This window comes from Cnephaeus nilssonii (genome assembly GCF_951640355.1).
Source record: "Cnephaeus nilssonii genome assembly, chromosome: 7".
In the NCBI taxonomy this organism is placed as follows: domain Eukaryota; kingdom Metazoa; phylum Chordata; class Mammalia; order Chiroptera; family Vespertilionidae; genus Cnephaeus; species Cnephaeus nilssonii.
This window is the reverse complement of record NC_137078.1, coordinates 74,193,824-74,219,179: the sequence shown is the minus strand read 5'-3', so window position 1 is coordinate 74,219,179 and position 25,356 is coordinate 74,193,824. Positions and strand designations below refer to the sequence as shown.

The 25,356-nt window shown below is 42.0% G+C and overlaps 1 protein-coding gene across 1 annotated transcript; it reads left to right on the top strand.

Annotated features, from left to right (window-relative positions):
* Window positions 1-243: 243 nt before the first annotated feature.
* ZMYND12 (zinc finger MYND-type containing 12) lies at window positions 244-23,827 on the top strand. Its single transcript, XM_079776668.1, has 8 exons — window positions 244-375; window positions 10,579-10,720; window positions 11,950-12,121; window positions 13,864-14,033; window positions 17,879-18,001; window positions 19,246-19,357; window positions 22,857-23,002; window positions 23,638-23,827. The coding sequence occupies exons 1-8, from the start codon at window positions 266-268 to the stop codon at window positions 23,761-23,763; spliced, it is 1,101 nt and encodes a 366-aa protein (XP_079632794.1). The 5' UTR covers window positions 244-265; the 3' UTR covers window positions 23,764-23,827.
* Window positions 23,828-25,356: the final 1,529 nt, after the last annotated feature.

The following is a 25,356-nucleotide window of genomic DNA, read 5'->3' as shown; positions in this document are numbered from 1 at the left end:
TGCACTTGGGACTCCACTGGAGCTAGATTGCGCGGCCATTTAACTTATGGGTTGGGATTTGTGTGTGGGAGTGACGGCTGTCTTTTGTTTTTTTGGCTTTTTTTTTTTTTAACGTCAAACACGCTCCGGGTGTTAGACAAGCCACGCCCTCCCCCTGTCCTTGAACTGCTGGGAACGTGGGTGCCCCGTGGTGATCACGTGACACCGGCGTCCAGCGTCGTGTCGCCAGGCAACGGTCCCGGAGACGGACACCACTGGCTGCAACATGAACATGATCTACCAACTGGCGGTGCCCAAGGGGCGCCGGATCTGCTGTGAAGTGTGCGAAGCGCCCGCCGAGCGGGTGTGCCCGGCCTGCACAGTCACTTATTACTGGTAGGCCCTGAAATGTGGCTCCTAGGCGACCGACTCCCCCTCTCCCCATCACCCCTCTGGCTTGGGGGGGCCGAGGCGGTTTGCAGACCGGTCTCTAGGACTTGGTGCCTCGTTTTCATCCTCTTCTACTCAGCCATTCACCGGCAGATGTTTGGTTGCGCGCCTACTGTGCGCTCTGCACTGTTCTGCGTGCTGAAGTCCCTGAGGGAACTCGGCAGACCGTGCCCCTCAAAGGGCTAATAACATTTTCACGGCGACCTACCGATATGCAAACAAACAGAAGACAAGATGGTATCGGAGAGTGATAAATGCCATAAAGTCAAAGGAAATGCGATGGGAGGTTGGGCAGATTGCCTCTCTGAGGGCAGACTGTTGACCTGAAAGTGAAGTAGGAGGAGCCTGCCATGGAGATGGCTGGGGGAAGAGTGGCACAGTAAGGCCCAGAGGGAGGAAAGAATTGGCTGTGTTTGAGGAATAGAAAGAAGGCTATTTGGCCCTGGCCGGTGTAGCTCTGTTGGTTGAGTGGCCTCCCATGCACCTAGAGGTCACCAATGCGATTCCCTGGCAGAACACATGCCCAAGTGGCTGCCTCGATCCTGTGGGGGGCGTGCAGGAGGCAGCCCATGGATGTTTCTCTCACATCCATGTTTCTCTCTCTCTCTCTCTCTCTCTCTCTCTCTCTCTCTCTCTCTCTCCCTTCCTCTTTCAAATCATTAGAAACATATTTTTTTAAAAGAAAAAGAAAGGAAGAAAGCAGGCTATTTGGTGCACAGCCAACATGGTAAGGGTATGGGGTGGGTAGTACTGGATGAGATCAGTTTTCAATTATTCAGTGTAACATCCTTTGACCTTTGCTTTAGAGTAGACCCTATTTGGGGCCTGGGATAGAACACCTAGGTTGCTGACTTCCAGAAACCTAGGTCAGAGCAGACGGACTTGTTTAAAAAAGAAAGTCATTATGATACAAGTGTTGTCACTCAAGATGTGCTCTTCCCTGGGACTTCTAAGGATGGAGGCAGTGATTGGGGCAGTATCTGGAAAGGTTCTCTGAAGAAGTAACATTTGAGCTGAGTCTTGAAATTTTAGTAGGAAATTGCTAGGTGAATGAACAGGGAAGCCGGAAGCGTAGGACGCTGACATCCAGGACTGCCTGGGTGAAGGGTGAAAGAACAGAGTTTATTGAGAGCTGGGTAACGGAGATAGTAGTGGAGGGAGCAGTCACTGATTTTTAAATGGCAGTCCATGACCCTTTAGCCGATTATGAATAAGTCCCAACCAGCATTTTAAGAAAGTAATAGAATAAAAATTATTAGAGTGATCCTGCTTGAACTATCTCTTGCAACTTTTAGTGTTCTTATGTGGATATGTGTGTTTGTACTGGTACAATGTATTTCATGCTATGGGCTTAGTAAAACAAATGTTTGAAGATCATTGTGATAGGTACTAGTAGGAGTTTAAACGGAGAAGATCAAGGTTAGGGTCAAACAGTGACATGACCTCAAAGAGTTTGGAATTTATCCTCTGGAAGGTCATGGATGATTTTGGCATGCTCTCATTTGTATTAAGATGACAGGTCGCAATGTGGAAGATAGCTTGGAAGGTAGACACTGGAGGCTGCATAGCAGATTGAGAAGTTGTTGCAGTGGTCCCAGTATGGAGTGAACATACCTCTCTCAGACTGAATTAGGGGTCCATCCTCCATGCTCTCACAGAATTCAATACGTTCCGTATCTTAACATTTATGATACGATTTGAAATCAGTTGTTCACTGCTTTATATTCCTCACTAGGCTGTGTGTCCCAGGAGGGCAAGGATGGCATTTGTTTTTTCATCGCTGTTACTTTATTGCATTTAGAATACAATTCAGAATTCATGACAGAAACTACAAAGTCCTGTTACCTCTCTCCCTTAATTTCCTACCACACTCACCTCCTCTTTTCCTTGATGCAGCTACAGAGACTTTCTTTCAGTTCAAATTTGACAAGTCCTTTCCTTTCTCAATTTCTTTGCTCTCTGCTGGGAACGCCCCCCCCCCCCCCTTCATGAATCTTTCTAGTTCCCTTTCCTCCTTCAGTTCTCAGAAATTTTATTTCTTCAAAGAGGTTTTCCAGAAAACCCAATCTAAATACTCTCTCACTTTTCTGACTTTTTTTCACTTTACCTGTACTTTTCTATTTTTCTGTTTGCTTATTTAATATCGATGTCTTTTACTAGACCTAGGGCCTGCACATACCAGGCACTCAGTGATCATTTGTTGAATAAATGAACTTCTGAATGAATAATAAACCTGTTAACTGGTTCAAAGAACACAGAGCAGGTGGTAGGTGGCAGATTGGATTGGGACACAGTTTGAGGGACCTTCAGGCCACCTGGAAGAGATGGCTAAGAAACAATTTTAAGTATAGGCCTGGCACCCCTTAGTCTAATACGAGCATCCACCTCTTCCCCATCCCCCTTTCATCCCTCTAGCCAGAAGCAATTACTTCTTCTCAACTCATTTTGAACTTACTCGGTATGACACTTCACAGACAACTTTTCCCTTCATTTTATTTGTTGGCAAGCATATTATCTCAATTTTATTATGCTCCATCAATACAGGATATTATGTAGAATATATAGAAGGACTGTCATATGTATGCTGCCTTTGGATCTGTTTCAGGCCCATCTTGTGTATGCCCCACAGTCTCCAGCAAAGTGCCTTGAAATAGTTGAAACTAAATAGTTGATGAATGCATGAATGACTAAATGATCATGTCCTATGCCCTTATCCTCCATTATTTTCTTTCTCTTTTTTCACTGGTTGTAATTCTCCTTAAAGTTTTTTCTCCCCCTCCCCCTTTTTTCTCCAGATTTCTATATGATTGTATCCTGGAGATTTTAAATTTTTTCTGTAAAATAAAACTGAGGTGCCCTAGCCGGTTTGGCTCAGTGGATAGAGCGTTGACCTGCGGACTGAAGGGTACCGGGGTTCGCTTCCAGTCAAGTGCACATGCCCGGGTTGTAGGCTCGATCCCCAGTAGGGGGCGTGTAGGAGGCAGCCAATCAATGATTCTCTCTCATCATTGATGTTTCTATTTCTCTTTTCCTCTCTGAAATCAATAAAAATATATTTTAAAAAATAAAATAAAACTGAGGTAATTGTTCTATATCTCAAAAAATGGGGGCTTTACTACCTCCTTCCTTTCAGAGTTTTCATGGTTGAATGTAAAGCCAGAGTTTTCATGGTTGAATGTAAAGCATCTAGCACTGTGCCTGGGACCAAGTTGGCACTCAATATTTACTTATTTTCTTCATCCCAAATATAAGAGCTGGAAGAACAGTCAGCTTGAAAGTTTGTGTGGGTTTTTTCCTGAGTATAAATGTAATTCATGCTCACTGCAGAAAACTTGAAAATACAAAAAAAATGAAGAAAAACAAATTATAATCTTACAACTCAGAAATTAATAACCTGATATTTTAGTTAATTTTCTTATATTCCTGCAAATCCATTTATTTTATATACTATGTATAATCTTGTGCATATCTTTCTATATTGTTCTCAGGGAATAGAACACTTTTTCAAAAAGGCAATTTTATTAAAGTATACACTGAAACATTATGGACAGGTAAAAGAGGCTTCACTACTATAGATTAGCAAATTATATCGTAGAGATAAGAGTAATTTTCAATAATTTTTCCTTCTATTTAACATATGGAGCACAAAATCAAATGCCTTCATTGGCCAGGAAGAGAAAACAAACAGTAAAGTGATATTCAATAGTAGGAAGCAGTAGGATGTGGTTAACTGGAGAATGAATGCTCTGCCTAAAGACATTAAAATTCAGTTTAAAAACATGTTAATGGCCAAACAAAACCTGTCTAGCTCACCAGCTCTTTGACTGTGAATCCTGTGAAAATATATATATATTTTAGTCAATTCCTTTTTTATGCATGGCCCTGCATTGGAGGCGGTAGATAGATAGATAAGGAGAGAGCTCACAAATATTTAAATGAAGGTCACTTTATTTAGAAAGGCAAGATATATCAAATACTCTCAGTGGAACAAAAGTTCAGGTAGCTAAGTAAGTTAATATTTCCATTGTTCACACAATCACGCAACAAGCCCCTATTTAATAAATACCCTGTGAACTCAACTCTGTATCCTGACTGTTAAGTGCTTTTATTGATTTATTTACAATAATTGTCTACCAAAAAACCCTTTAAAATGCTTTATGTCATTTTGAGGATAACAGTCCCAGTTTATAAAGAAACTACTTCATTGCATTTCTGTTGTCTCAGTAGGAAGGAAGAAGAGAGAGTGCTATGTATTTTTGTCTGTGACTGCCTTTGTGCTATAATAGCAAAGTTGAGTAGTTGCCACAGAGACCATATACTTTTTTTTTAAAAAAATTCTTTATTGTTTACAGTATTACATATGTCTCCCTTTTCCCCCATTGACCTCTCCCCGGCTGTTCCCACCCCCCAGCACATGCCCTCACCCTCCTACTGTCTGTGTCCATGAGTTATGCTTACTTGTATATGCATGCATACAAGTCCTTTGGTTGATCTTGTCTCTGGATCTATTTCTGTTCATCAGTTTATGTTGTTCATTATATTCCACAAATGAGTAAGATCATGTGGTATTTATCTTTCTCTGACTGGCTGATTTCACTTAGCATAATGCTCTCCAGGTCCATCCATGCTGTTGCAAATGGTAAGAGTTTCTTCCTTTTTACAGCAGCGTAGTATTTCATTGGGTAGATGTACCACAGTTTTTTAATCCACTCATCTGCTGATGGGCACTTAGGGTGTTTCCAAATCTTAGCTATTGTAAAATGTGCTGCTATGAACATAGGGGTGAGAGCATATACTTTTTAAAGCCTAGAGTATTCACTCTCTGGCCTTGTATAGAAAACTTTGCTGATCCCTGCCCTAAATTATTGTTACCTATTTTAGATTATTGTTACCTATTTGTATAAATGGAACCAAACAGTTAACATTCTCACATTTAGGTAAAAATGTGTCATAGGCAGTAGAAATGCATTGTATGCACCTAATAACAGTCTTAAAATATCTGAAACAGTTATATGGCAACTGTAATTCACTCTTTTTCTTAAAAAGGTAAATGTGAAAAAAATACATGAAGGAATAACTGTCAGAATTAAATGGAGAAATAAACAATTCAGTGATAATACTTAGACACTTCAGTATCCCACTTTCAATAATGAATAGAACAACTAGACCAAAGATCAGCAAAGAAATATAAAACTTGAACAATGGTATAAACTAACTAGACCTAACAGACATCTATAGAATACCATCCAACAACAACAGAATGCACATTCTTCTCAAGTGCATATAGAACATTATCCAGGATAGGCCATATGTTACAGCATAAAAACAAGTCTCAAATTTATAAGGATTGAAATAATACGAGGTATATTCTTCAACTGTTACAGTCATATCTAGCTAGCTAATATTAATAATAGGAAAGGAGCAAAGGGGAGGCCAGACATTATAAACACAGTTGTCTGGGCAGCTTCACCAGGAAGCTGCAATTTTACACTCCCCGGGGAACTACTGCTCCATTCCCTGTAAATCACTGGGGAAGGAGTCCAACAAAGGGAGAAATCCTTGCATGTGCAGCAAAGTCATGGTGACATAAGGAAGGTGCTTGTCTGTCAGTCTAACCTGGGACCAAAGATCATTGGCTAGGAGGGTGGATCCAATGCAAGCCTGTGACAATTTGGGAATACATAATCCCCAGACAAAGGAATTCTTTCTCTTGTTCCTCTTGCTTCACCCTGCTTCCTTGCACTCACCCATGCTCCCTCCATAGCCATGTGGCCCTAGAAGCGGGCCTAAGCCATCAGTCAAACATCCCCTGAGGGATCCCGGCCTGCAAGAGGGCACAGGCTTGGCTGAAGGACAACCCCCCCCCCCCAGTGATGAATTTTCGTGCACTGGGCCTCTAGTCCTATCTAATAATAGACAAATATGCAAATTGACCATACCTCCAACACACCCACAAGCCACACCCACCATCCAATCAGATCGAGTATGCAAATTAACCCAAACCAAGATGGCTACAGCCACAGAGAGCAAGGTTTCCTAGGTAACAGAGGAAGCCAAGCTTTCCGCCTGCCCTTGCCAGGCCTAAGCCTCCACTCAAGCTACAAAGTTTCAATTATAGAAGGTAAACAAATTCAAACAAATGGTGGCAGAATGGAGCTTGAGAGAGCAGGCCAGGGTTGCCACCGGCAGCAGGGGAAGCAAAGCTTTCCACACACCCTGGCCGCTTAAGGCAACAAAGTTTCAATTATAACCCCAACACAAATGGCTGCCGGCCGCGGAGGGAGCCCCAGGCTTGGCTCCGCTCCAGGCTACAAAGTTTCAATTGTAGAAGAAAATAAATTCCAGATACCAGGGCCTCCGCTTGGGTTGCCAGGGGGCGTGGCCTGCCTGCAAACCACCACAGGCCCCTCGCTCAGGCCGCCCCACACCCCAAAGGAACTCCCACCTGATCCGGGATGCCCTTCAGGGCAAACCAGCTGGCCCCCACCCCTGTACCAGGCCTCTATCCTATCTAATAAAAGAGTAATATGCAGATTGATCATCACTGCAACACACAATGTAGCTGCCCCCATGTGGTCAAAGATCCTGCCCCCATGTGGACACAAGATGGCCACCACAAGATGGCCAGCAGGAGAGGGTAGTTGGGAGGCACCCTGCCTGCAAGGGAGGGCAGTTGAGAGGGACCAAGCCTGCAAGGGAGGGCAGTTGGAGGTGATCAACCCTACAGGAGAGGGCAGTTAGGGGTGACCAGGCCGGCAGAGGAGGGAAGTTGGGGGCAAACCGGCTGGCAGCAGAGTGGTTAGGGGGTGATCAGGCTGGCAGGCAGAAGCAGTTAGGGGTATTCAGCAAGGCAGGCAGGCAAGCAGTTGGGAGCCAGCAGTCCTGGATTGTGAGAGGGATGTCCGACTGCCCGTTTAGGCCCGACCCCAGTAGGATCAGGCCTAAACGGGCAGTCGGACATCCCTCAAGGGGTCCCATATTGGAGAGGGTACAGGCTGGGCTGAGGGACAACCCCCCTCCGTGCACGAATTTTGTGCACCGGGCCTCTAGTATATATATAATGAAATAAAAGGCACCCAGCTTGGAAAAAGAGTAAAAGTACCTCTATTAACAGATGACATGATCTTATAGTGAAAATCCTAAAGAACCCACACAAAAAACACACCCACCTATTAGAGTTAATAAATGAAAACAACAAGGTTACAGGATCGCTATGCAAAAATCAGTTGTATTTCTATATGCTAGCCAAGAACAATCTGAAAGTGAGATAAGAAAACCACTCAATTTACAAGAGCATCAAAAAAAAAAAAGGGGGGGGGATGAATTTAACCAAAATAGTGTAAGATTTATACACCGAAAACAACAAAATATTGTTGGAAGAAATTAAAGAAGACCTAAGTAAATGGAAAGGTATTCATAGATTGGAAGACTTAATATTAAGATAGCAACATTTCCCAAATTGATCTGCAGATTCAATGCAATTCTTATCAAAATTCCAAGTGCCATTTTGCCAAAATGGACATACTAGTCCTAAAATTCATATGAAAACACAAGGACCCAGAATAGCCAAAACAGTCTTGAGAAAGAACAAGTGGAAGACTCACACTTCTCAATTTCAAAATTTACTACAAAGCTATAATAATAAAGAAAGTATGATACTGGCATAAGGATAGACATGCAGATCAGTGGAACAGAATTAAAAGTCTGGAAATAAGCACATACATTTATGATTAATTGATTTTCAAAAAGGTTACCAAGACCATTCATTTGGGAAAAGAATTGTTTCCTCTGTATGGTGCTGGCAAAACTGGGTATCTATATGCAAAAGAAGAATTTGGACCCCTACCTTACGTCACATACAAGAAATATCTAAATGTAAGAGCTAAAAATATAAAACTTTTAGAAGGAAATATATGTTGTAAATCTGTGTGATCTTGGATTAGGCAACGGTTCTCAGGTATGACACGAACAGCACAAGAAACCAAAGAAAGATAAGTTGAACACTATCAACATTAAAAACTTTTATGCATCAGAAAACACTAAGAAAAAAGGGAAAAGAGCCTACAGCATGAGAAAAAATATTTGCAAATCTGATAAGGACCTAGTATCCACAGTACATAGAGAACACTTGAAACTCAACAATAAGAAGACAAAAGACCCTGTTAAAAAGTGGGCAAAGGATTTGAATAAACATTTCTCCAAGGAAGATATACAAATGGTTAGTAAGCACCTGAAAAGATGCTCAACATTATTAGTCATTGGGGAACTACAATATAAAACCACAATGAGACACCACACACTAGGATGGTTATAATAAAAAACACAGAAAATAACAAGTGTTGGTTAGGAAGTAAAGAAAATAGAACCCTCATACATTGCTGGTTGGATTATAAAATGGTATATGCTTGGCCAACGTGGTTCAATGGTTGAGCGTTGACCTATGAACCAGGAGGTCACGGTTGGATTCCCAATCAGGGCACATGCCCGGGTTGTGGGCTCGATCCCCAGCCAGGGGCATGCAAGAGGTGGCCGATCAATGATTCTCTTTCATCACTGATGTTACTACCCCTCTTTCCCTTTCTCTTCCTCTCTCTGAAATCAATAAAAAAATTAAATTAAAACAAAATAAAATGGTACAGCTTCTGTGGAAAACAGTTTGGCAGCTCTCAAAAATTTAAACATATAGTTACCATATGACCCAGCAATTCCATTCTTAGTTATATACCCAAGAGAACTGAAAATATTTATTCAGACAAAAGCTTAAGCACTAATGTTCATAGAAGCATTATTCATAATAGCCAAAAAGTGGAAACAACCCAAATGTTCACCAACTAATGAATGTATAAACAAAAAGTGATACATCTATACAATGGAATATTATTCAGTCATAAGAAGGAATAACATTGATTCATGATACAGCATGGCTGAATCTTGAAAGCATACTAAATGAAAGAAGGTAGACACAAAAGGTTATATATTGTCTGTTCCCATTTTTATGCAATGTCCAGAATAGACAAATACCTAGAGAAAGTAGATTAGGGTTCTCGGAATTACATGGGTGGAAGGAAGGATGAGAGCTACTGTTAGAGTGAATGGAGTTTTTTTTTCTGGGTGATGAAAATGTCCTGGAGTTAGATAGGGTGATGGTTATATATTTTTAAAAAACAACACTGAATTATACACTTTAAAATTGTAAATTTTGTGATATGTGAATTGTATATCTGTTTAAAAATGTAAAAACAAAACAAAACACCATGATTGGAGGAAGGGTCAGATTTGGGTAATAAATTTGGGAGTCATTCATAGAGGCAATTATTTAAGGAGCGGGAGTGGATATGCTTGTAGAATTTTTCTGCAGTGATGCAAATGTCCTATATCTGTGCTGTCTAATCGAGTGTTTAAAAATAATAAATATGTATGTAAAACAGTCAGAAAAGCTGTATACCAAACTGTCACAGTGCTTCCCTTAGAGAGTTAAGAAACAGCTGGCTTTGGAGTGCAGGCTTAGAGCAACTACTTAATCTCTTGACACCTATGCTTCTTTACCTTTAAAACAGTAATAACAGATTTTGTTCTGTTTTCAAAAGTTAATTAGTTACGTGCAAGACCTCCTGCTGCACCACTGGCTTTGGGAGGCATTCAGTGTGTTCTAAGTGAAAGCACTCTCAGGAGCACAGAAGACAATGCAGGGGGTGCTCTCCAGCGTCCTGCAACATGAGGGCGCCATGATAGGAAAGCATCTCTTAGAACCTCACCAAATGTAAATTCCTTTCTCTTCCCCAGGAAAAAGACCCTCACATCCCTCGGCTTCAAAGTTCAGATATTTTGAAAATGACCTTAAAACAATGCAGAAGTAAAGCTGTCTTTGTTGTTATTAATTAATCATGAAAACAGAATAGCCACAGCAGCACCACGTGGCTTCTGAACGTGACCCTGTGCCTACAGAGAGGCCACCCTTCTCCACCCTTCCCCAACCCACCATCAAATAATCACATGACAGAAAAGAGATTTTTCTCAAAATGGCTTGAGCTCCCTGCCTGGTCTGTTGGGCTGGCTTTTCTAGTTTCTAGGGCTAGGCCTGAAGTGGAGCAATGGAATTTTAGGTCAGCCCTAAAATAAATATAATGAAGTCCATGTTTTTATTGTCAGTGATGTGGTTCATCAGAAAACTGACTGGAACAGCATCCATGAGAAGATCTGTCAGCTGCTGATTCCGCTGCGCACCACCATGCCCTTCTACAATTCAGAGGAGGAGCGGCAGCATGGCCTCCAGCAGCTGCAGCAGAGACAGGTGGGCCTGCGGGACAGGTTCAGGTTAACTCGTGGGTGCAGCGAAACTGCCCAGGAGAAAGGGCGCACTGGGTTGAGATCACGAACCTGTAATCTTTGTGAGGGCAGAGACTTGGTTTTGTGTTTTTACGTCCTCAGTGCCATTCAGTCAGTTCTCCACATACTTACTGAGTATCTGCTGTGGTCTCCTTGGGCCGCCATAACAAAGTACCAAAGATTGAGCGGCTTAAACCACAGAAATGTATTCTCTCACAGTTCTGGAAGCGATAGGACCAACATCAATGACAGGTGTTGGCAGGTTTGGTTTCTTCTGAGGCCTCTCTCTTTGGTTTACAGATGGTTGCCTTGCCATGTCCTCCCATGGTCTTTCCTCTGTGCACACACAACTTTGGTATCTCTTCTTGTGTCCAAATTTCTTCTTATAAGGACACCACTAGATTGGATTAGGGGCCATCCTAAAGGCCTCATCTTAACTTAATCCCCTATTTAAAGGCCCTATCTCCAAGTGCAGTCACATTCTGAGGTACTAGGGGTTAGGGCTTCAACATATGAATTCTGGGGAACAAAATTCGGCCATAATACCCATATATGTCAAATATTCTGATAAGAGCCAAGGCACGTAGTAGGAGGTCAACAATGATGTTTGAATATATAAAGGAGTAAATAAATAGAGGAGATTAGGAAAACTATTATGGCATTGATAGCATCTCATTTTTTTCTTTAAAAAATAGCACTTTTTAAGGCATAAATATCAAAACACCAGATTCATCAATTTTAGTGTTGTCACACTTTGAGAGTGGCCTTAGAACAATGGCCTTAGAGTAAACTTGTTTCTGATATTAGTTAAGCAGGATAACTCCAGAAGGAAAATTCTCTTAATTCAAATAGAAAGGCAGACAGTTTCAGATAGTCCTGAGGCATGATAGTTTTGTTAAACTAAAATTTTAATATAAATAGAAGAATAATATTCATTTAATAATTTTCTATTGAGCACTCATTTATGCCAAGTATGGAACTAAGATGAAAATACACTTGTTCCTGGACCTTAAGGAACTCACAGTGCAGAGTTTGCCTTTTTGTGTCACTTATTCTCGGACTTGTGGCCAGCTTAATACAGGCAGGCTTACTATGTGCCCTCAACCAGCTCATTAGGTATTGGCCTTATATCCAGGTATACCTATATCCACGATTGTCTTTTACCTGTAGACTGACTACTTTTTTCTTCCACAGAAGCACTTGATTGAATTCTGCTACACCGTAGCCCAGAAATATATCTTTGAAGGAAGGTATGAAGATGCTGTCCCAGCAGCTTTGCATTCTCTTCGCTTCCGCATGAATGTGTACGGCCTGAGTTCAGTAGAGCTTGTGCCTGCCTACCTGCTGTTGGCAGAGGCTAGCATTGGTAAGTGGAAATGACTTACCTGCTGGAGTCCTTACGAAGTGCTATATTGGGTCATATCAGTAGCCAAAGAATCTAGCCTTGGTATCTTTTGTGCAAGAGCAGGGCTGCTGAAGAGTTTGGCACAGATGGGGAAAGAGATGTCTTGAACTTTCGACTACAACTGACAAATCCTCTCTAGCTGACCTAAGCAAAAGGAGGAAATGTATTAGGACGCTGGCGTGTCCTAAGGGAATTGAAGCACCATGAGGTACTAGAATCAAAATGTTGTAATAAAGTAAGGCTGGTGCTCTCAGCTTCTATTTCTGGGGCCTTGTCTCTTGCCTCTGCTTCTCCATATCTGCAGACCAGATTTTTCTACCTTATGCTTACTGCAGGAGACAGCCCAAAATGTCAGGTATAGCTGGATGTACATGTCCTCCAGGTTCAAGGTGGGTAATAGAAACTAATTAGCATCTGATTTCCAATTTTAAATTCCTAAAGAGAGAATTGTGTTGTCTCAGCTTGAGGGTGGTATCTATCTACCTTTGAGTCAGGGTCATGTAGTTCAAACAGGAATACAGGAACCTGCTCCTATAGATGAGAGGGAGTTTTGAGAGTGGGGAGCATACCCTTGGCAGACATCCCTTGTGGTTGTTACAACAAGAGGAGCATTAGCATTTTTGAGGGGAGTTAACATTTTTTAGTATCTACAGTATATGATTTTGAAATAATTTCTCAATCTTTCCTTGATGCCTGTAATTTTAAAAATATTAAAAGCCAATTATTTTATAAGATGTCCCTCAATTTGGGTTTCTCTGAAGTTTCCTCCTGACTAAATGCAGACGATGTATCTTTGGCAGGAATATCATAGAAGTGATGCTGTGTTCTTCTCATCCCATCCTATAAATTGGCACATGTTTTCAATTTATTCCATTACTGATGATGATCATTTAAGTTACTTCACTCTTTCAAAGTATACTTCAGCAGTTTTTTCTTAAAATATATTTTTATTGATTTTCGAGAGGAAGGGAGAGGGAGAGAGAGATAGAAACATCAATGATGAGGGAGAATCACTCATCGGCTGCTTTCTGCAAGCCCCCTACTGGGGATCGAGCCCACAACCCCGGCATGTGCCCTTGACAGGAATCAAACCCGGGACCCTTCAGTCCACAGGTTGATGCTCTATCCACTGAGCCAAACCGGCTAAGGTTAATTCAGCAGTTTTAATTATTCAGAAGATTGTGCAACCATCACTACATTTAATTCCAAAACATTTTAGTTAACCCAAAAGGAACCCCACACCCATATTAGCAGTCATACCCCATTTTCCCGTACACACATTTCCTGGCCACCACTAATCTACCTTCTGTCTCCATGGATTGGCCTTTTCTGGACATTTCATATAAATGGAATCATACAATATGTGGCCTTTTATGTCTGGCTTCTTTTACTTAGCATATGTTTCCCAGGGTCATCCATGTTATAGCATATCAGTACTTGATTTCTTTCCATGGCTGAATACTATCCCATTCATGGATATGGATAGACCACATTTTGCATATCTACTCATCACTTGGACATTTAAATTGTTTCTATTTTTTTGGCTATTATGATTAGGCTGCTATAAATTTTCATGTATAAGTATTTGTATGTCAATAAATGTCTGAGTTAATGAATAAATGTGTGAATGCATGATGACATATTTCATCATGTATTTTCTGGCCAGGATATGAATTATAACCTTCTTTCAATCTTTTGGACAGGTCTAGACCAGATCATCCAGGCTGAGGAATATCTATCCCAAGCCCAGTGGACAGTCCTCAAATCAACTGATTGTTCTTATGCCACGCACTCTTTACTGCATCGGAACCTGGGACTTCTCTTTATGGCTAAGGAAAACTACGATGAAGCCCGTTATCATCTGGCCAATGATGTAAACAATCTAAATTGTAACACCTGTTTAGTTTGTGTGTGTTTTTTTTAACTGAGCATTTCTCTATAACTTTTTTGTCTAAAACTGACTGGTGGGGTATTAACAAGAACACAATTTTTAAAAGATTTTTTAAAAATTATTGACTTTTTAGTGAGAGAGGAAGGGGAAGGAAGAGAAACATTGATGTGAGAATAAGACATTCATTGGCTGCCTCCTGTATGCCCACTACTGGGGATCTAGCCCACAACCCCTGCATGTGCCCTGACCAGGAATCAAATTAGTAACCCTTAGATGCACAGTGCGATGCTCCAACCAACTGAGCCACTCCGGCCCAGCAAGAACATAATTTTAACAACCTGAGTTCAAGCCTTCCTGTCTGTGCAGTCTTGCCCAGATCACATCATTTCCCTAAGCCTCAGTTGCTCTGAGGATAATAAAGGGAGGCAGACAAGAGTACTGACTAAGAGAAGGGTTTTACTTCTAGTCCCAGCTCTGTAAGCTGACCAGCCACATAGTCTTAGACAAATTATTTAACCTCTTTCATCACCTTTAAGAGAGAAATCATGAAATGGTCTCTACCTCATTACAGAGATAAATAATAGGACAATGCATGTGCAGCACTTTGGCTATTATTTTTATAAATAACATCAATATCTCTACTTCAGAGTATGGTTATTACATTTCAATGAGCTGGTGGTATGTGAATGTGCTTTATAAACTACAAAACTGTTCAAATGTTAAATAGGATAATAAGGGTGATGATTGAGCAGTTCTTCCAACATTTCTGAGGTTTCTATTAGGATTTCAGTATTGGACAATATTACCAGAGAGAATAGTTTCTGAGTCTGAAATCTGGATGAAGTTAGGGTCAGACTGCAGTCTTCATGCAAGTTGGTTCTCTTGTCAGCCTCTCCACTGGACAAGTCTCCCTCTGGTTGGCTGCCACTGCACAATGTCCATAGAGCCAATGGAAACATCTTGTGGTGATTAGTCTCCATATCCCCTCACCCCAAATCCATTTGCTGCCCTAGTCTGCCCTGGGAGGCTTACCTCTATGGACTACACAACCTGGACTCCATTGCTCTGGCTTTGGTTTGGAGAGTGAGAGACGTGGCGGGGGATTGAAGGTTGGGAGGAGAGAGAGGTTGGGGTATTCACTTTCTCTGCTGCCTTTCTTCCCCACCCCAGTTCTGGCAGGGACATTGTTCCTTATGACTCCTGTCAGGTAGTCTTCTTCTATGGCTCCAGCTCTTACTGGGCCCTCGTAACCCTGCTTTCTCCCCTTGCTTTTTCAGGAGTCGGGATGGTAATAATTTCTTGCTGTTGATAATCCCCAGTGTTGTGCAGCCATTAGCACAATCCAGTTGTAGAACATTTTTATCATCCCAAAGAGAGCCCTAATATCCATTTTCAGTCATTTCTCATTCCCACCCCTGTCATGGGACGGGAACTGACCTGGAGCAGGTCTGCCTCAGGCCAGCCTGTAGTGTCTGGGTTCTTGATTTGGTGTGGGAAAGATTTCACAACACAGCTCCAGGTGGTTTTGAGAGTACATTTATTCAAGCTGGGGACAGTGAAACAAAGGAAGGACTTAGGATAGAAGAAGCAACAGGCGAGAGCCTAGGTGGGTAGCTTTGGTTCTCTAGAAATGTTAGGGGAAAGAAATTAGTCAAGGGGGGCCTGCTGTCCGCTCCCTGGAGAGTCAGAGAAAAGGGGGCCTTGGGGACAGGTTCAGGATGTTAACCCAGGAAGCACTGCTGCTGCCCATTGCTTCCCTGGTTGCAAGTGAGGTGGGGACCCTTAGAGTTATGGGGAAAGTAAAAAGTTCATACCTGAGAAGGGGCATCTGTGTGCTCCAGAGAGAGCCCACACTGGGTCTTCGTCTTGAGCATTTTCATCTTTCTTCCGGGGTGAGAATCTATTTCAGTAGAATATTCATCAGCTTTCCAGATTTATTTTGTTGTTAATCCTCTCCTGAGGATATTTTTTTCATTGATTTTTAGAGAGAGTGAATGGGAGAAAGGAAGGGAAGAAGGGAGAGGGAGGGAGGGAGGCAGGAAGGGAGAAAAGGAGGGAGAGAGAAAGAGAGAGAGAGATGTGAGAGAGACACATCAATTGGTTGCCTCCCACACATGCCCCGACTGGAGCCAGGGATCAAATCTGCAACCCAGGTTCGTACCCTTGATCGGGAATCGAACCTGTGACCCTTCAATGTGCACCCGATGCTCTAACCACTGAGATACACTTGGCCAGGCACCAGATGCATTTTTAATATGCTGATGTATCAAAATGAGGTTATAGGGGAGTTTGGGATTATTCTTGGTCTGCTTTACTGTTTGACTTTTATCTTGGGTTGGTCTGCCTCTAATCGGGTTTTTGTTATTTGTTCCCCTGACTTCACCTGTCCTTGGGTTTAGCTGGCATGAATGGCATTAACTGGGTCTCTGTCCTCTGTCTCCTGATCAGGGTGATTTAAACTATGTATTCTCTGGTTAGGGAAGAGAGGTATAAACCATTTGCTCTCAAGTGTCCTTGGTTGGGGAAGATAGTAGGTCTTGGGATTCACTAGCTGGCTTAAGTTGTTGAAATTGTTTGGCCTTGTTTAATTTTCTTGTTTAATCCCATCCCACTTGCCCAGGAATTTTCCTAGCTTCTTACTATCCCACCTCACCCCTGCCCCAGGCAACCACTTTCTGTTTCACTAGGTTTGCCTTTTCTGGATATTTGATATAAACAGAATGATATGTGGTATTTTTGCATCTGACTTCTTTCACTTAGCATAATTATTTTGAGATCCATCCATGTTGTATGTATAAATACTTTATTCCTTTTATTGCTGAGTAGTAGTCCATCATCTGAATATACCATAGTTTGTTTAGCCATTCCTCGGTTGAGGGACATATGGATTGTTCCCACTTTTGGCTATTATGAATAATGTTGCTAAGAATGTATTTTTTTTCCAGGTGATTTTTAGAGGATGTTTATTAAAGCTGGGGACAGTGAAACAAGGAAGGGCCCAGGATAGAAGAAGCAACAGGAAAGGGACTAGGTGGGGAAATGAGCCTAGGCTGGGCTGCTTTGGCTCACTAAGAAGTCAGAGAAAAGGGTGCCTTGGGGACAGGAGAGGGAGTTAGCCCAGGACAAGCTGCCACTTCCCATTGCTCCCTGGTTACAAGCCTCATGGGGTCCCTTAGGGCAGCCAACCGGTGGTCCGCAGACCACTGGTGGTTTGTGAGGTCCAAAAGGTTGGTGACTGCTGCCTGAGAGCATGCCTGTGGGAGAAGAGGAAAGGGAAGGGAGAGGTGTGGATGTGCTCTTGGGAGGGAGAGCATTCTCTCTCCACTAAGAATATTTTTATACAAATCTTTGTATGGACACATGTTTTCATGTTCTTGGGCATATACCTAAGAATGGAATTGCTGGGTCATGTAGTAACTATGTGTTTAACTTTTTTGAGAACTGCCAAACTGTTTTCCACAGAGGCTGCATCATTCCATATTCATACCAGCAATGTTTGAGGGCTTTATTTCCGCCACATCCTTGACAATACTTGTTGTATTCTGCCTTTTTCATTAGAGCCATTCTAGGGTGTGAGAAGTGGTATCTCATGGTTTTATTTTGCATTTTCTTAATGACTAAAAATATTGAGCATCATTTCTTATGGCTTATTAGCCATTGGTACATGTTCTTATAGACATAGACATGTCTCTTCAGACTCTTTGCTCAATTTTTAGTTGGGCTGTTGTAAACATTCTTTGTATATTCTAGATATGAGTCTTTTTTAAAAAATCAGATATATGATTTGCAAAGAGAACACAGCACTCACCTTCTTACTTCTGCTATAGATTTATTTTGCCAGTTGTGCATTTGGAACAGAGGACATCAGGACCTCAGGAGGCTACTTTCACCTGGCTAATATCTTCTTTGACCTTATGAAGTTGGACCTGGCAGACACACTGTACACCAAGGTGAGCTAGGGAATATGGGAGCTGAGCCTTGACACTTAGGCCTTGTACCTTACAACTGGTGTCAGATCATTCATGAGAAATTTGAAGCATAGAGATAAAGGGATTTGCCCAAGTTTACATAGCCTGATATATGATATATTCCAATTTTTTTCTTCCTATTTCTCCACTACCAAAATAGTCCTTAGAATCCATAGGACGATTAACAAATAATAAGTGATGGGTCAATAAGAACCAAACCCCTCCAAATAGATTGCCATATACTCTGGCATACCCACAGGAGCAAGGTAATGTGGGCATATTGAGGTTTGTGATAGAGAAGGAAATGAGATTTTAATATATATTTTTACTGATTTCAGAGAGTAAGGGAGAGGAGAGATAGACCATCAAGGATGAGACAGAATCATTGATCAGTTGCCTCCTGCACACCCCTTATTGGGGACTGAGCCCGCAACTCAGCATATAACTTTGACCGTAATCAAACCCGGGACCCTTCAGTCTGCAGGCAGATACTCCATCCACTAAGCCGAACTGGCTAGGGCAGAAATGAGATTTTAAAGGGAAAATTATGGCTAAAAAGTCATATGAAGGGATAAAAAAATATGAGTGCACTTTGAAGTTTCCATTTTTGCATGTGAAAGATTTTAAACTGCTTTTAGTATTTAAAATGTCAGTTATGTTCATAGAGTAACACCTCACTTAGCAAGCAACCATTTCTATGTGTGATATAGGCTCTCATGCTGTGACTGTTTATTCATATTTTAGGCCCACTTTTGAGGAAGAGGCACTGTGGTGTAGCTGAAAAGAAATGAGCTTCAGAGTCAGACAGACTTGAATTTAATTCTTGGCTGTGCCACTTACCAGCTTTTACCAAAAGTCAAGTACAATCTTAACATCTCTGAGCCTGTTTCTTTCTCTGTAAAATGGGAATAATAAAACTATGACCTCAGTTGGTTTTGTGAGGATGTAAAGGTTTAGTTATATGTGTTCAACAAATGGTAGTCATTGTTACTAGACCCACCAGGGCTGTCCCCAGATCAGCCAGGTGTCCTTTGCAGCCCAACACTTGTCACACTCACTTTGGCCACGCCTGTTTGGCTCCTAAGCCTCCTCTTCCCCTCCTCCCCCCAACCAGGCACAATGAGAGAGGGAGTCTGCAGATGGTTAGAGGTGCTGCCCTCCCAGCTGGCTGGTCCAGTGACTTAAGACCTGGCCTGCTTGTCTGATTGTATCTTCTTTCCCAACAGGTCTGTGAGATCTGGGATAAATATTTGAACAATCGCTATCAAGTCCTCACAGAGGCTCGCGTCCAACAAATAGATTTACTGGGCAAACAATTTGAGACTGACACTGGCTTGGGTAAGTGGCAGTTCTCCCTACGAAGCAGAGCAGTGACTTCCTCTCAATCATGGGCCTTGTCCCGAAAATAGGGAGAGCTGCTGTGCCTGTCACGGAGCATATGCCATCTCCCCCATATTGATTATGGGAAAACTGAGACAGGGGAGCAAAGGGATTTTACCAGAATTCAGATTTCTAGCACCACACACAGCCTTTCAGGGGACACACTTGGAGGAGAGCCCACTGTGATTTCTGCAGAGCATCCATTTCTTATGTGTTATCCCTCCAAGGAACATAAGCCAAGGCTCAACACAGAAGTGGCATTACTCAGTTGTCCTGGTGCCTTATCCTCTTGCTTTACTGGACAGTGAGCTCCTCAGTGGCAGTGCTGAGTCTGATTCATCTCACCATCCCCAGGCTCGGCAAAAGGCTGAGTGTTGAGTAGCCCTGGACAATATTACTCCCTCTGAGATAATAAAGAGACAGAGGATCTAGCTTGTGCTAAAAAGTGTAGTTGGTGAGACAGAGCCTATTTGAAATACCAAAATAAAATTTCTATGAGTATAAGTTGTATTATAAGCCGAGCCCCAGAACAAAGAGGTGAGGATGGTGTTGAAGGGGGAAGACTTCTTACAGGAGAGGTTTTGAGTTAAGGATTAAAAAATTAGTAGCTTTATTGAGCTTTCTCTTATGATAAAAGTGGTTTATGTTGCCGAAACCGGTTTGGCTCAGTGGATAGAGCGTCGGCCTGCGGACTCAAGGGTCCCAGGTTCGATTCCGGTCAAGGGCATGTACCTTGGTTGCGGGCACATCCCCAGTAGGGGGTGTGCAGGAGGCAGCTGATCGATGTTTCTCTCTCATCGATGTTTCTAACTCTCTATCCCTCTCTCTTCCTCTCTGTAAAAAATCAATAAAATATATTTAAAAAAAAGTGGTTTATGTTAAAGCAGAAAACTTGAAAATCATAGATAGCCAAAGATAGCCAACCTTAATATTATGGTATATATCCTTTCTGTCTGTTTCTCTAAGCTTAATACAGTATGTCCTCACTTAATGTCTTTCATAGGTTTTTGGAAATGGACTATAGGCTAATTGATATAAATAAGAGTTAGGTTCCTTCGGCATATTTCTGGTCACGAAAACATCATCAAACTCCTAAATAAAGACCCAAAACACTTCTGATAATAAACTCTGAAATAAATGTGAGCTATCCATACATTTAAGAAATATTAAGTAAAAACTAGCAAGATAATTCTTTTCCAACCTGCTTATTCCAGTTCAAGGTCGCAGGTGACTGGAGCCCATCCTGGCAATTCGGGGCACAAGGCAGAGCCAACCCTGGACAGGTTGCCACTCCCTCAAAGGGTGTACTCACACACACACCTACATTCACTCAGACTGGGACAATTTAGGCACACCAGTCACCTATGGGTACATCTTTGGGCTGTGGGAGAGAAACTGAGGACCAGGAGAAAACCCACATAGAAGTGGGAGGACATGCCAACTCCACACAGAGAGTGGCTCTGACTGGGAATCAATTTTTCTCTCTCATCAATGTTATAATGAAGTGATGTCTAACAAAACAATGTTATTTGGGACTTGCTGTACTTTAAAAAAGTGCTTTTAAGTATCTGGCCCATAATAACTCATAATCTGTATATATAAAAGGCGAAGTGACCGACTGACCAGCCAGAATATATGACGCACACAGGCAATTTAAAAATAAATGTTGACTCGTGCAGGTGCGATACATATAAAGCTCTCAGAATGGATATTATTGAAATCCCCCGTGAAATGATTTATAACGGATCTATTATTGAAGCTACCTTTGGAAATAGCATATCTGTAGATAATATTAAAAATATATCTAAACATGCGATTCTTTGTCCTAAAAATGAGCACTTTCATAAATTAAATGAAGAAATTTTGGATATACTCGATGGAGATTTTCACACCTATTTGAGTGATGATTCCATCAATTCAACAGATAATGCCTAAAAGGAAAATTTCCCTATCAGATTTCTTAATAGTATTACTTCTTCGGGAATGCCATATCATAAATTAAAATTGAAAGTAGGTGCAATCATCATGCTACTGAGAAATCTTAATAGTAAATGGGAGCTTTGTAATGGTACTGGATTTATTATGAAAAGATTGTGACCTAACATAATCGAAGCTGAAGTATTATCAGGATCTGGGGAAGGAGAGGTTGTTCTGATTCCAAGAATTGATTTGTCCCCATCTGACACTGGCCTCCCATTTAAATTAATTTGAAGACAATTTCCCGTGATGCCAGCATTTGCAATGACTATTAATAAATCACAAGGACAAACTTTAGACAGAGTAGGAATATTCCTACCTGAACCCGTTTTGGGACATGGTCAGTTATATGTTGCTTTCTCTCAAGTTCAAAGGGTGTGTGATGTTAAAGTTAAAGTTGTAAATACTTTATCACAAGGAAAATTAGTCAAGCACTCTGGAAGTGTTTTTACTCTTTATGTGGTATACAGGGAGATAATAGAATAAGTTTAATCAATTACCAGTCATTGTTTTTATCAGTGTTTTATATAATGTTTTTGTTTTTATATCATGTCTTTGTTGTTATATCATGTTGTTATTAAGCAATTTATATATTATTTTTGTATACATTTTACTAATTTTCTTTATTCTCTGACACTTCTATTATAGAGGAAGGGCAAATAGCAATATTAAAATATTTGTGTGTTTTTTTAAAATATATTTTATTGATTTTTTTACAGAGAGGAAGGGAGAGGGATAGAGAGCTAGAAACATCGATGAGAGAGAAACATCGACCAGCTGCCTCCTGCACACCCACCACCGGGGATGTGCCTGCAACCAAGGTACATGCCCTTGCCCGGAATCGAACCTGGGACCCTTCAGTCCCCAAGCCGACGCTCTGTCCACTGAGCCAAACCGGTTTCGGCTAAAATATTTCTTGTAATTAATTTCCTTTCAGTGTGCACAAATCCGTGCACCAGGCCACTAGTAAGTCAATAAATGATGACTAAAGGAGAACCAAAAACTGCTGGGGACATTGTAAACAGCCTCCCCAGGGAAAGCAGAAAGGCTATTGCTTAAGCTTCTTTGGAGTTGGGGAAGAAGAATTAAGATGCTGCACCTGCAAGAAGCCCCACTCCCCCCTCTTGCTAGAGAGTGGAAGCTGAGTTGGGCCACTGGGACAAATCCCCTGTGTTTGGGAGTCTAAGAGACCCACTTCAGGACTCTGAAAGAGAGGAATCTTAGCAACGCTGGGACTGAGCATTTTTTTAGGTTTCTCTCATAATGACATGCTAGGCAAGGCCGGGAGCTGCCTGGACCTGCTCTGTATGTGGCCGCTGCCCTCCAGGTGGAGAACTTGCTGTGCTTTGCACTGCCTCCACCAGCATCCCTGTGAGGAGGCTTCTGGAGGCCAGGTGCCCACACAGCTCAGTGCTTACCACTGAGGGTAGACGCAGCTGCCTCCGGGACCTGTTTCTTCTTTCCCTCCTTTCCACTGCAGATGAAGCCCAGGAAGCAGAAGCCATTCGGATCCTGACTTCTATCTTAAACATTCGAGAGTCTACATCTAGCAGAGCTCCCCAAAAAATTGTCTTCGTTCTGAGAATCCTGGTCATGCTTTACTACCTGATGATGAATTCTTCAAAGGCAAGTTTCCCTAGAAAGTCAGCATGTCTGAAATTGAGATAGAAATTCCTCTAGTCTAGTTGAATCCAGCTGTGTTCTGCCCTATTGCATTAGCGTTTGCCCTAAAAGCTCAGAGGCTCGTGCCAGGTTTTATTTGTTGAGTACAGCCTGCCTAATGGAAACTGGATTGTCTTCTTTCCTCAAGGGGGCCTTCCCAGAGTTGCATAGGTAAACTGAGGCAGGGGCAGTACTAGAAAGCCTGCAGGCCTGAGGGCTCTGGGGAGTCCTTGCAGGGATGGGGTAATAGCTTTAACTATACTCAGTGAGTTCCTCCAGGTTGGCAGTTTACTTATGGCCCTGTCATCTCTCTGCCTTCCAGTGTTGGTTCAAAGGGCCCTAATTAAGATCCTACAAAATCTCACTTTGCTATGAAAGTGTACTTAGTTTGTCAAACCAGGTGACTTTTTCTGGTGTCCCCTTCCCCACCCAGCACACATGTGGCTAGCTCTAAGGACCCAGTAGGTGTTCACAAGTTTCCAACAAGAGCTCAGTGGCTGGTGTGAGAAGCTGATGGATCCTTTCCCATGTTTCTGGGATTGAGCACAGATGGGGCTTCCCTGTGACAGCTTCCTTTCGTCACTGCAATTCTATTCCAGGCACAAGAATATGCCATGAGAGCCTTCAACATAGCTCAAGAAAAACAGCTCGGTGCCCATGAACAAAACCTCATTGAACAATTACTAAGTATCATCTCAACTGAAGAAACTTATCCCATTCCTTAGTGACCCATGGGTTCCACGTCAGGGCCTATTCAAGCGACTATTGAGCATCTAATATATTCCAGCCTTGCACAACTGCTTTGAGGTACTATGAATTGCTGAAGTTCCCACCCTCTTGCCCTGTGACTTCACATATAGTGTGTTTTTATTCTTTCTTGCACAGCATATGTAAGGGAATATAGAGCTTTGGGTGTAGAAATCAGTAAAACTTGTTTATCATGACCTTTGCACTTGGTTTATCATGACTTTGTACAACTTTGAATAATGTGCTTCAGCTCACTAATATGGTATTTGTAATTAAACTGCAAACAGTTTTTCATATTTCCCAGAAGTCTCCAAGTGATGCATGTTCCATAGATCTCTGCCAGAAAAAAAAGGGGGTGGGAGTAGGAAATAAGCTATATTGGAGCAAAGTTTCCTTATTCTACTGGAATTAAGTTAGCATTAATTTGAGGTAGTTTGTGATTAAAATGTCCACTATAATTCCTAGAGTAATCACTAAGAAAATTACTCTAAAAATAGTTTAAAATCAACAAAGGAATTAAAATATATCCACTTAATGCAAAAAAAGGCAGTGACGGAGAATGAGAGGAACAAAAAGGACATGAGGTATATAGAAAGCAAATAGCAAAATGCAAACATAAATCATAGGTCTTTGCCGGAGAAGGCCCCAGGGCCTTGCAAGGAGCCCTTACACAGATTGGCTGAGATACCATTCCAGGTTGGCGTCTTTGTCTTCCTAGACAGCGATGTAAGCAGAAGTGAGCCATTTATACAGTCTAGGGGGAGAAGTCCTCTGAAAGGCCCCCAGTGATGTAGACAGAGTGCAGGCCTTGGACTCAGATGTGCATAGGTTAAAATCTCAGCTCTTTTACTTACTATCTTTGTGACCTTGATCTCCCCCATAACCTTATTCATTATTGTTGTAAAATGGCCTAAATGTGGCCATGGCAGTATCAGCTTGTTCCCTGGATGACCGTGATCACTTAACATATCTTTTTTTTGGTAATATATATGTATATTTTAGTGATTCTAGGGAGAGAGGAAGTGAGAGTGATTGAGAGATAGAAGTATTGATGAGAGAGAAACATTGATCAGTTGCCTCTTGCACACCCCCTATTGGGGATCGAGCCTGTAACCAGGCATGTGCCCTGACCAGGAATCAAACCAGAGACCTTTTGGTTCATGGGTCGATGCTCAACCACTGAGCCACACCTGCTGGCAGCATATCTTTTTCTTTCTTTTAACTCCAGGCTTGTCAAACAGCCTGTCCATTAGCACACTTAGCTTCCTAGGTAGATTTGCACCCAGCGAGAGGATATGCAAGTCAAGGACCTGTCCGAGAGTTTTTTGGTCCTCACTGTAAATTAATTCACTCAGATACATAATAAAAATAGGCCAGATTGCCCTGGCAGGTTTGGCTCAGTGGATGGAGCTTTGGCCTGCTGACTGAAGGGTCCTGGGTTTGATTCCAGTCAAGGGCACATGCCTGGGTTGCACAATAAATCCCCAGTAGGGGGTGTGCAGGAGGCAGCACATCAAAGATTCTCTTTCATCATTGACTAGAGGCTCGATGCACGGGATTCATGCACTGGT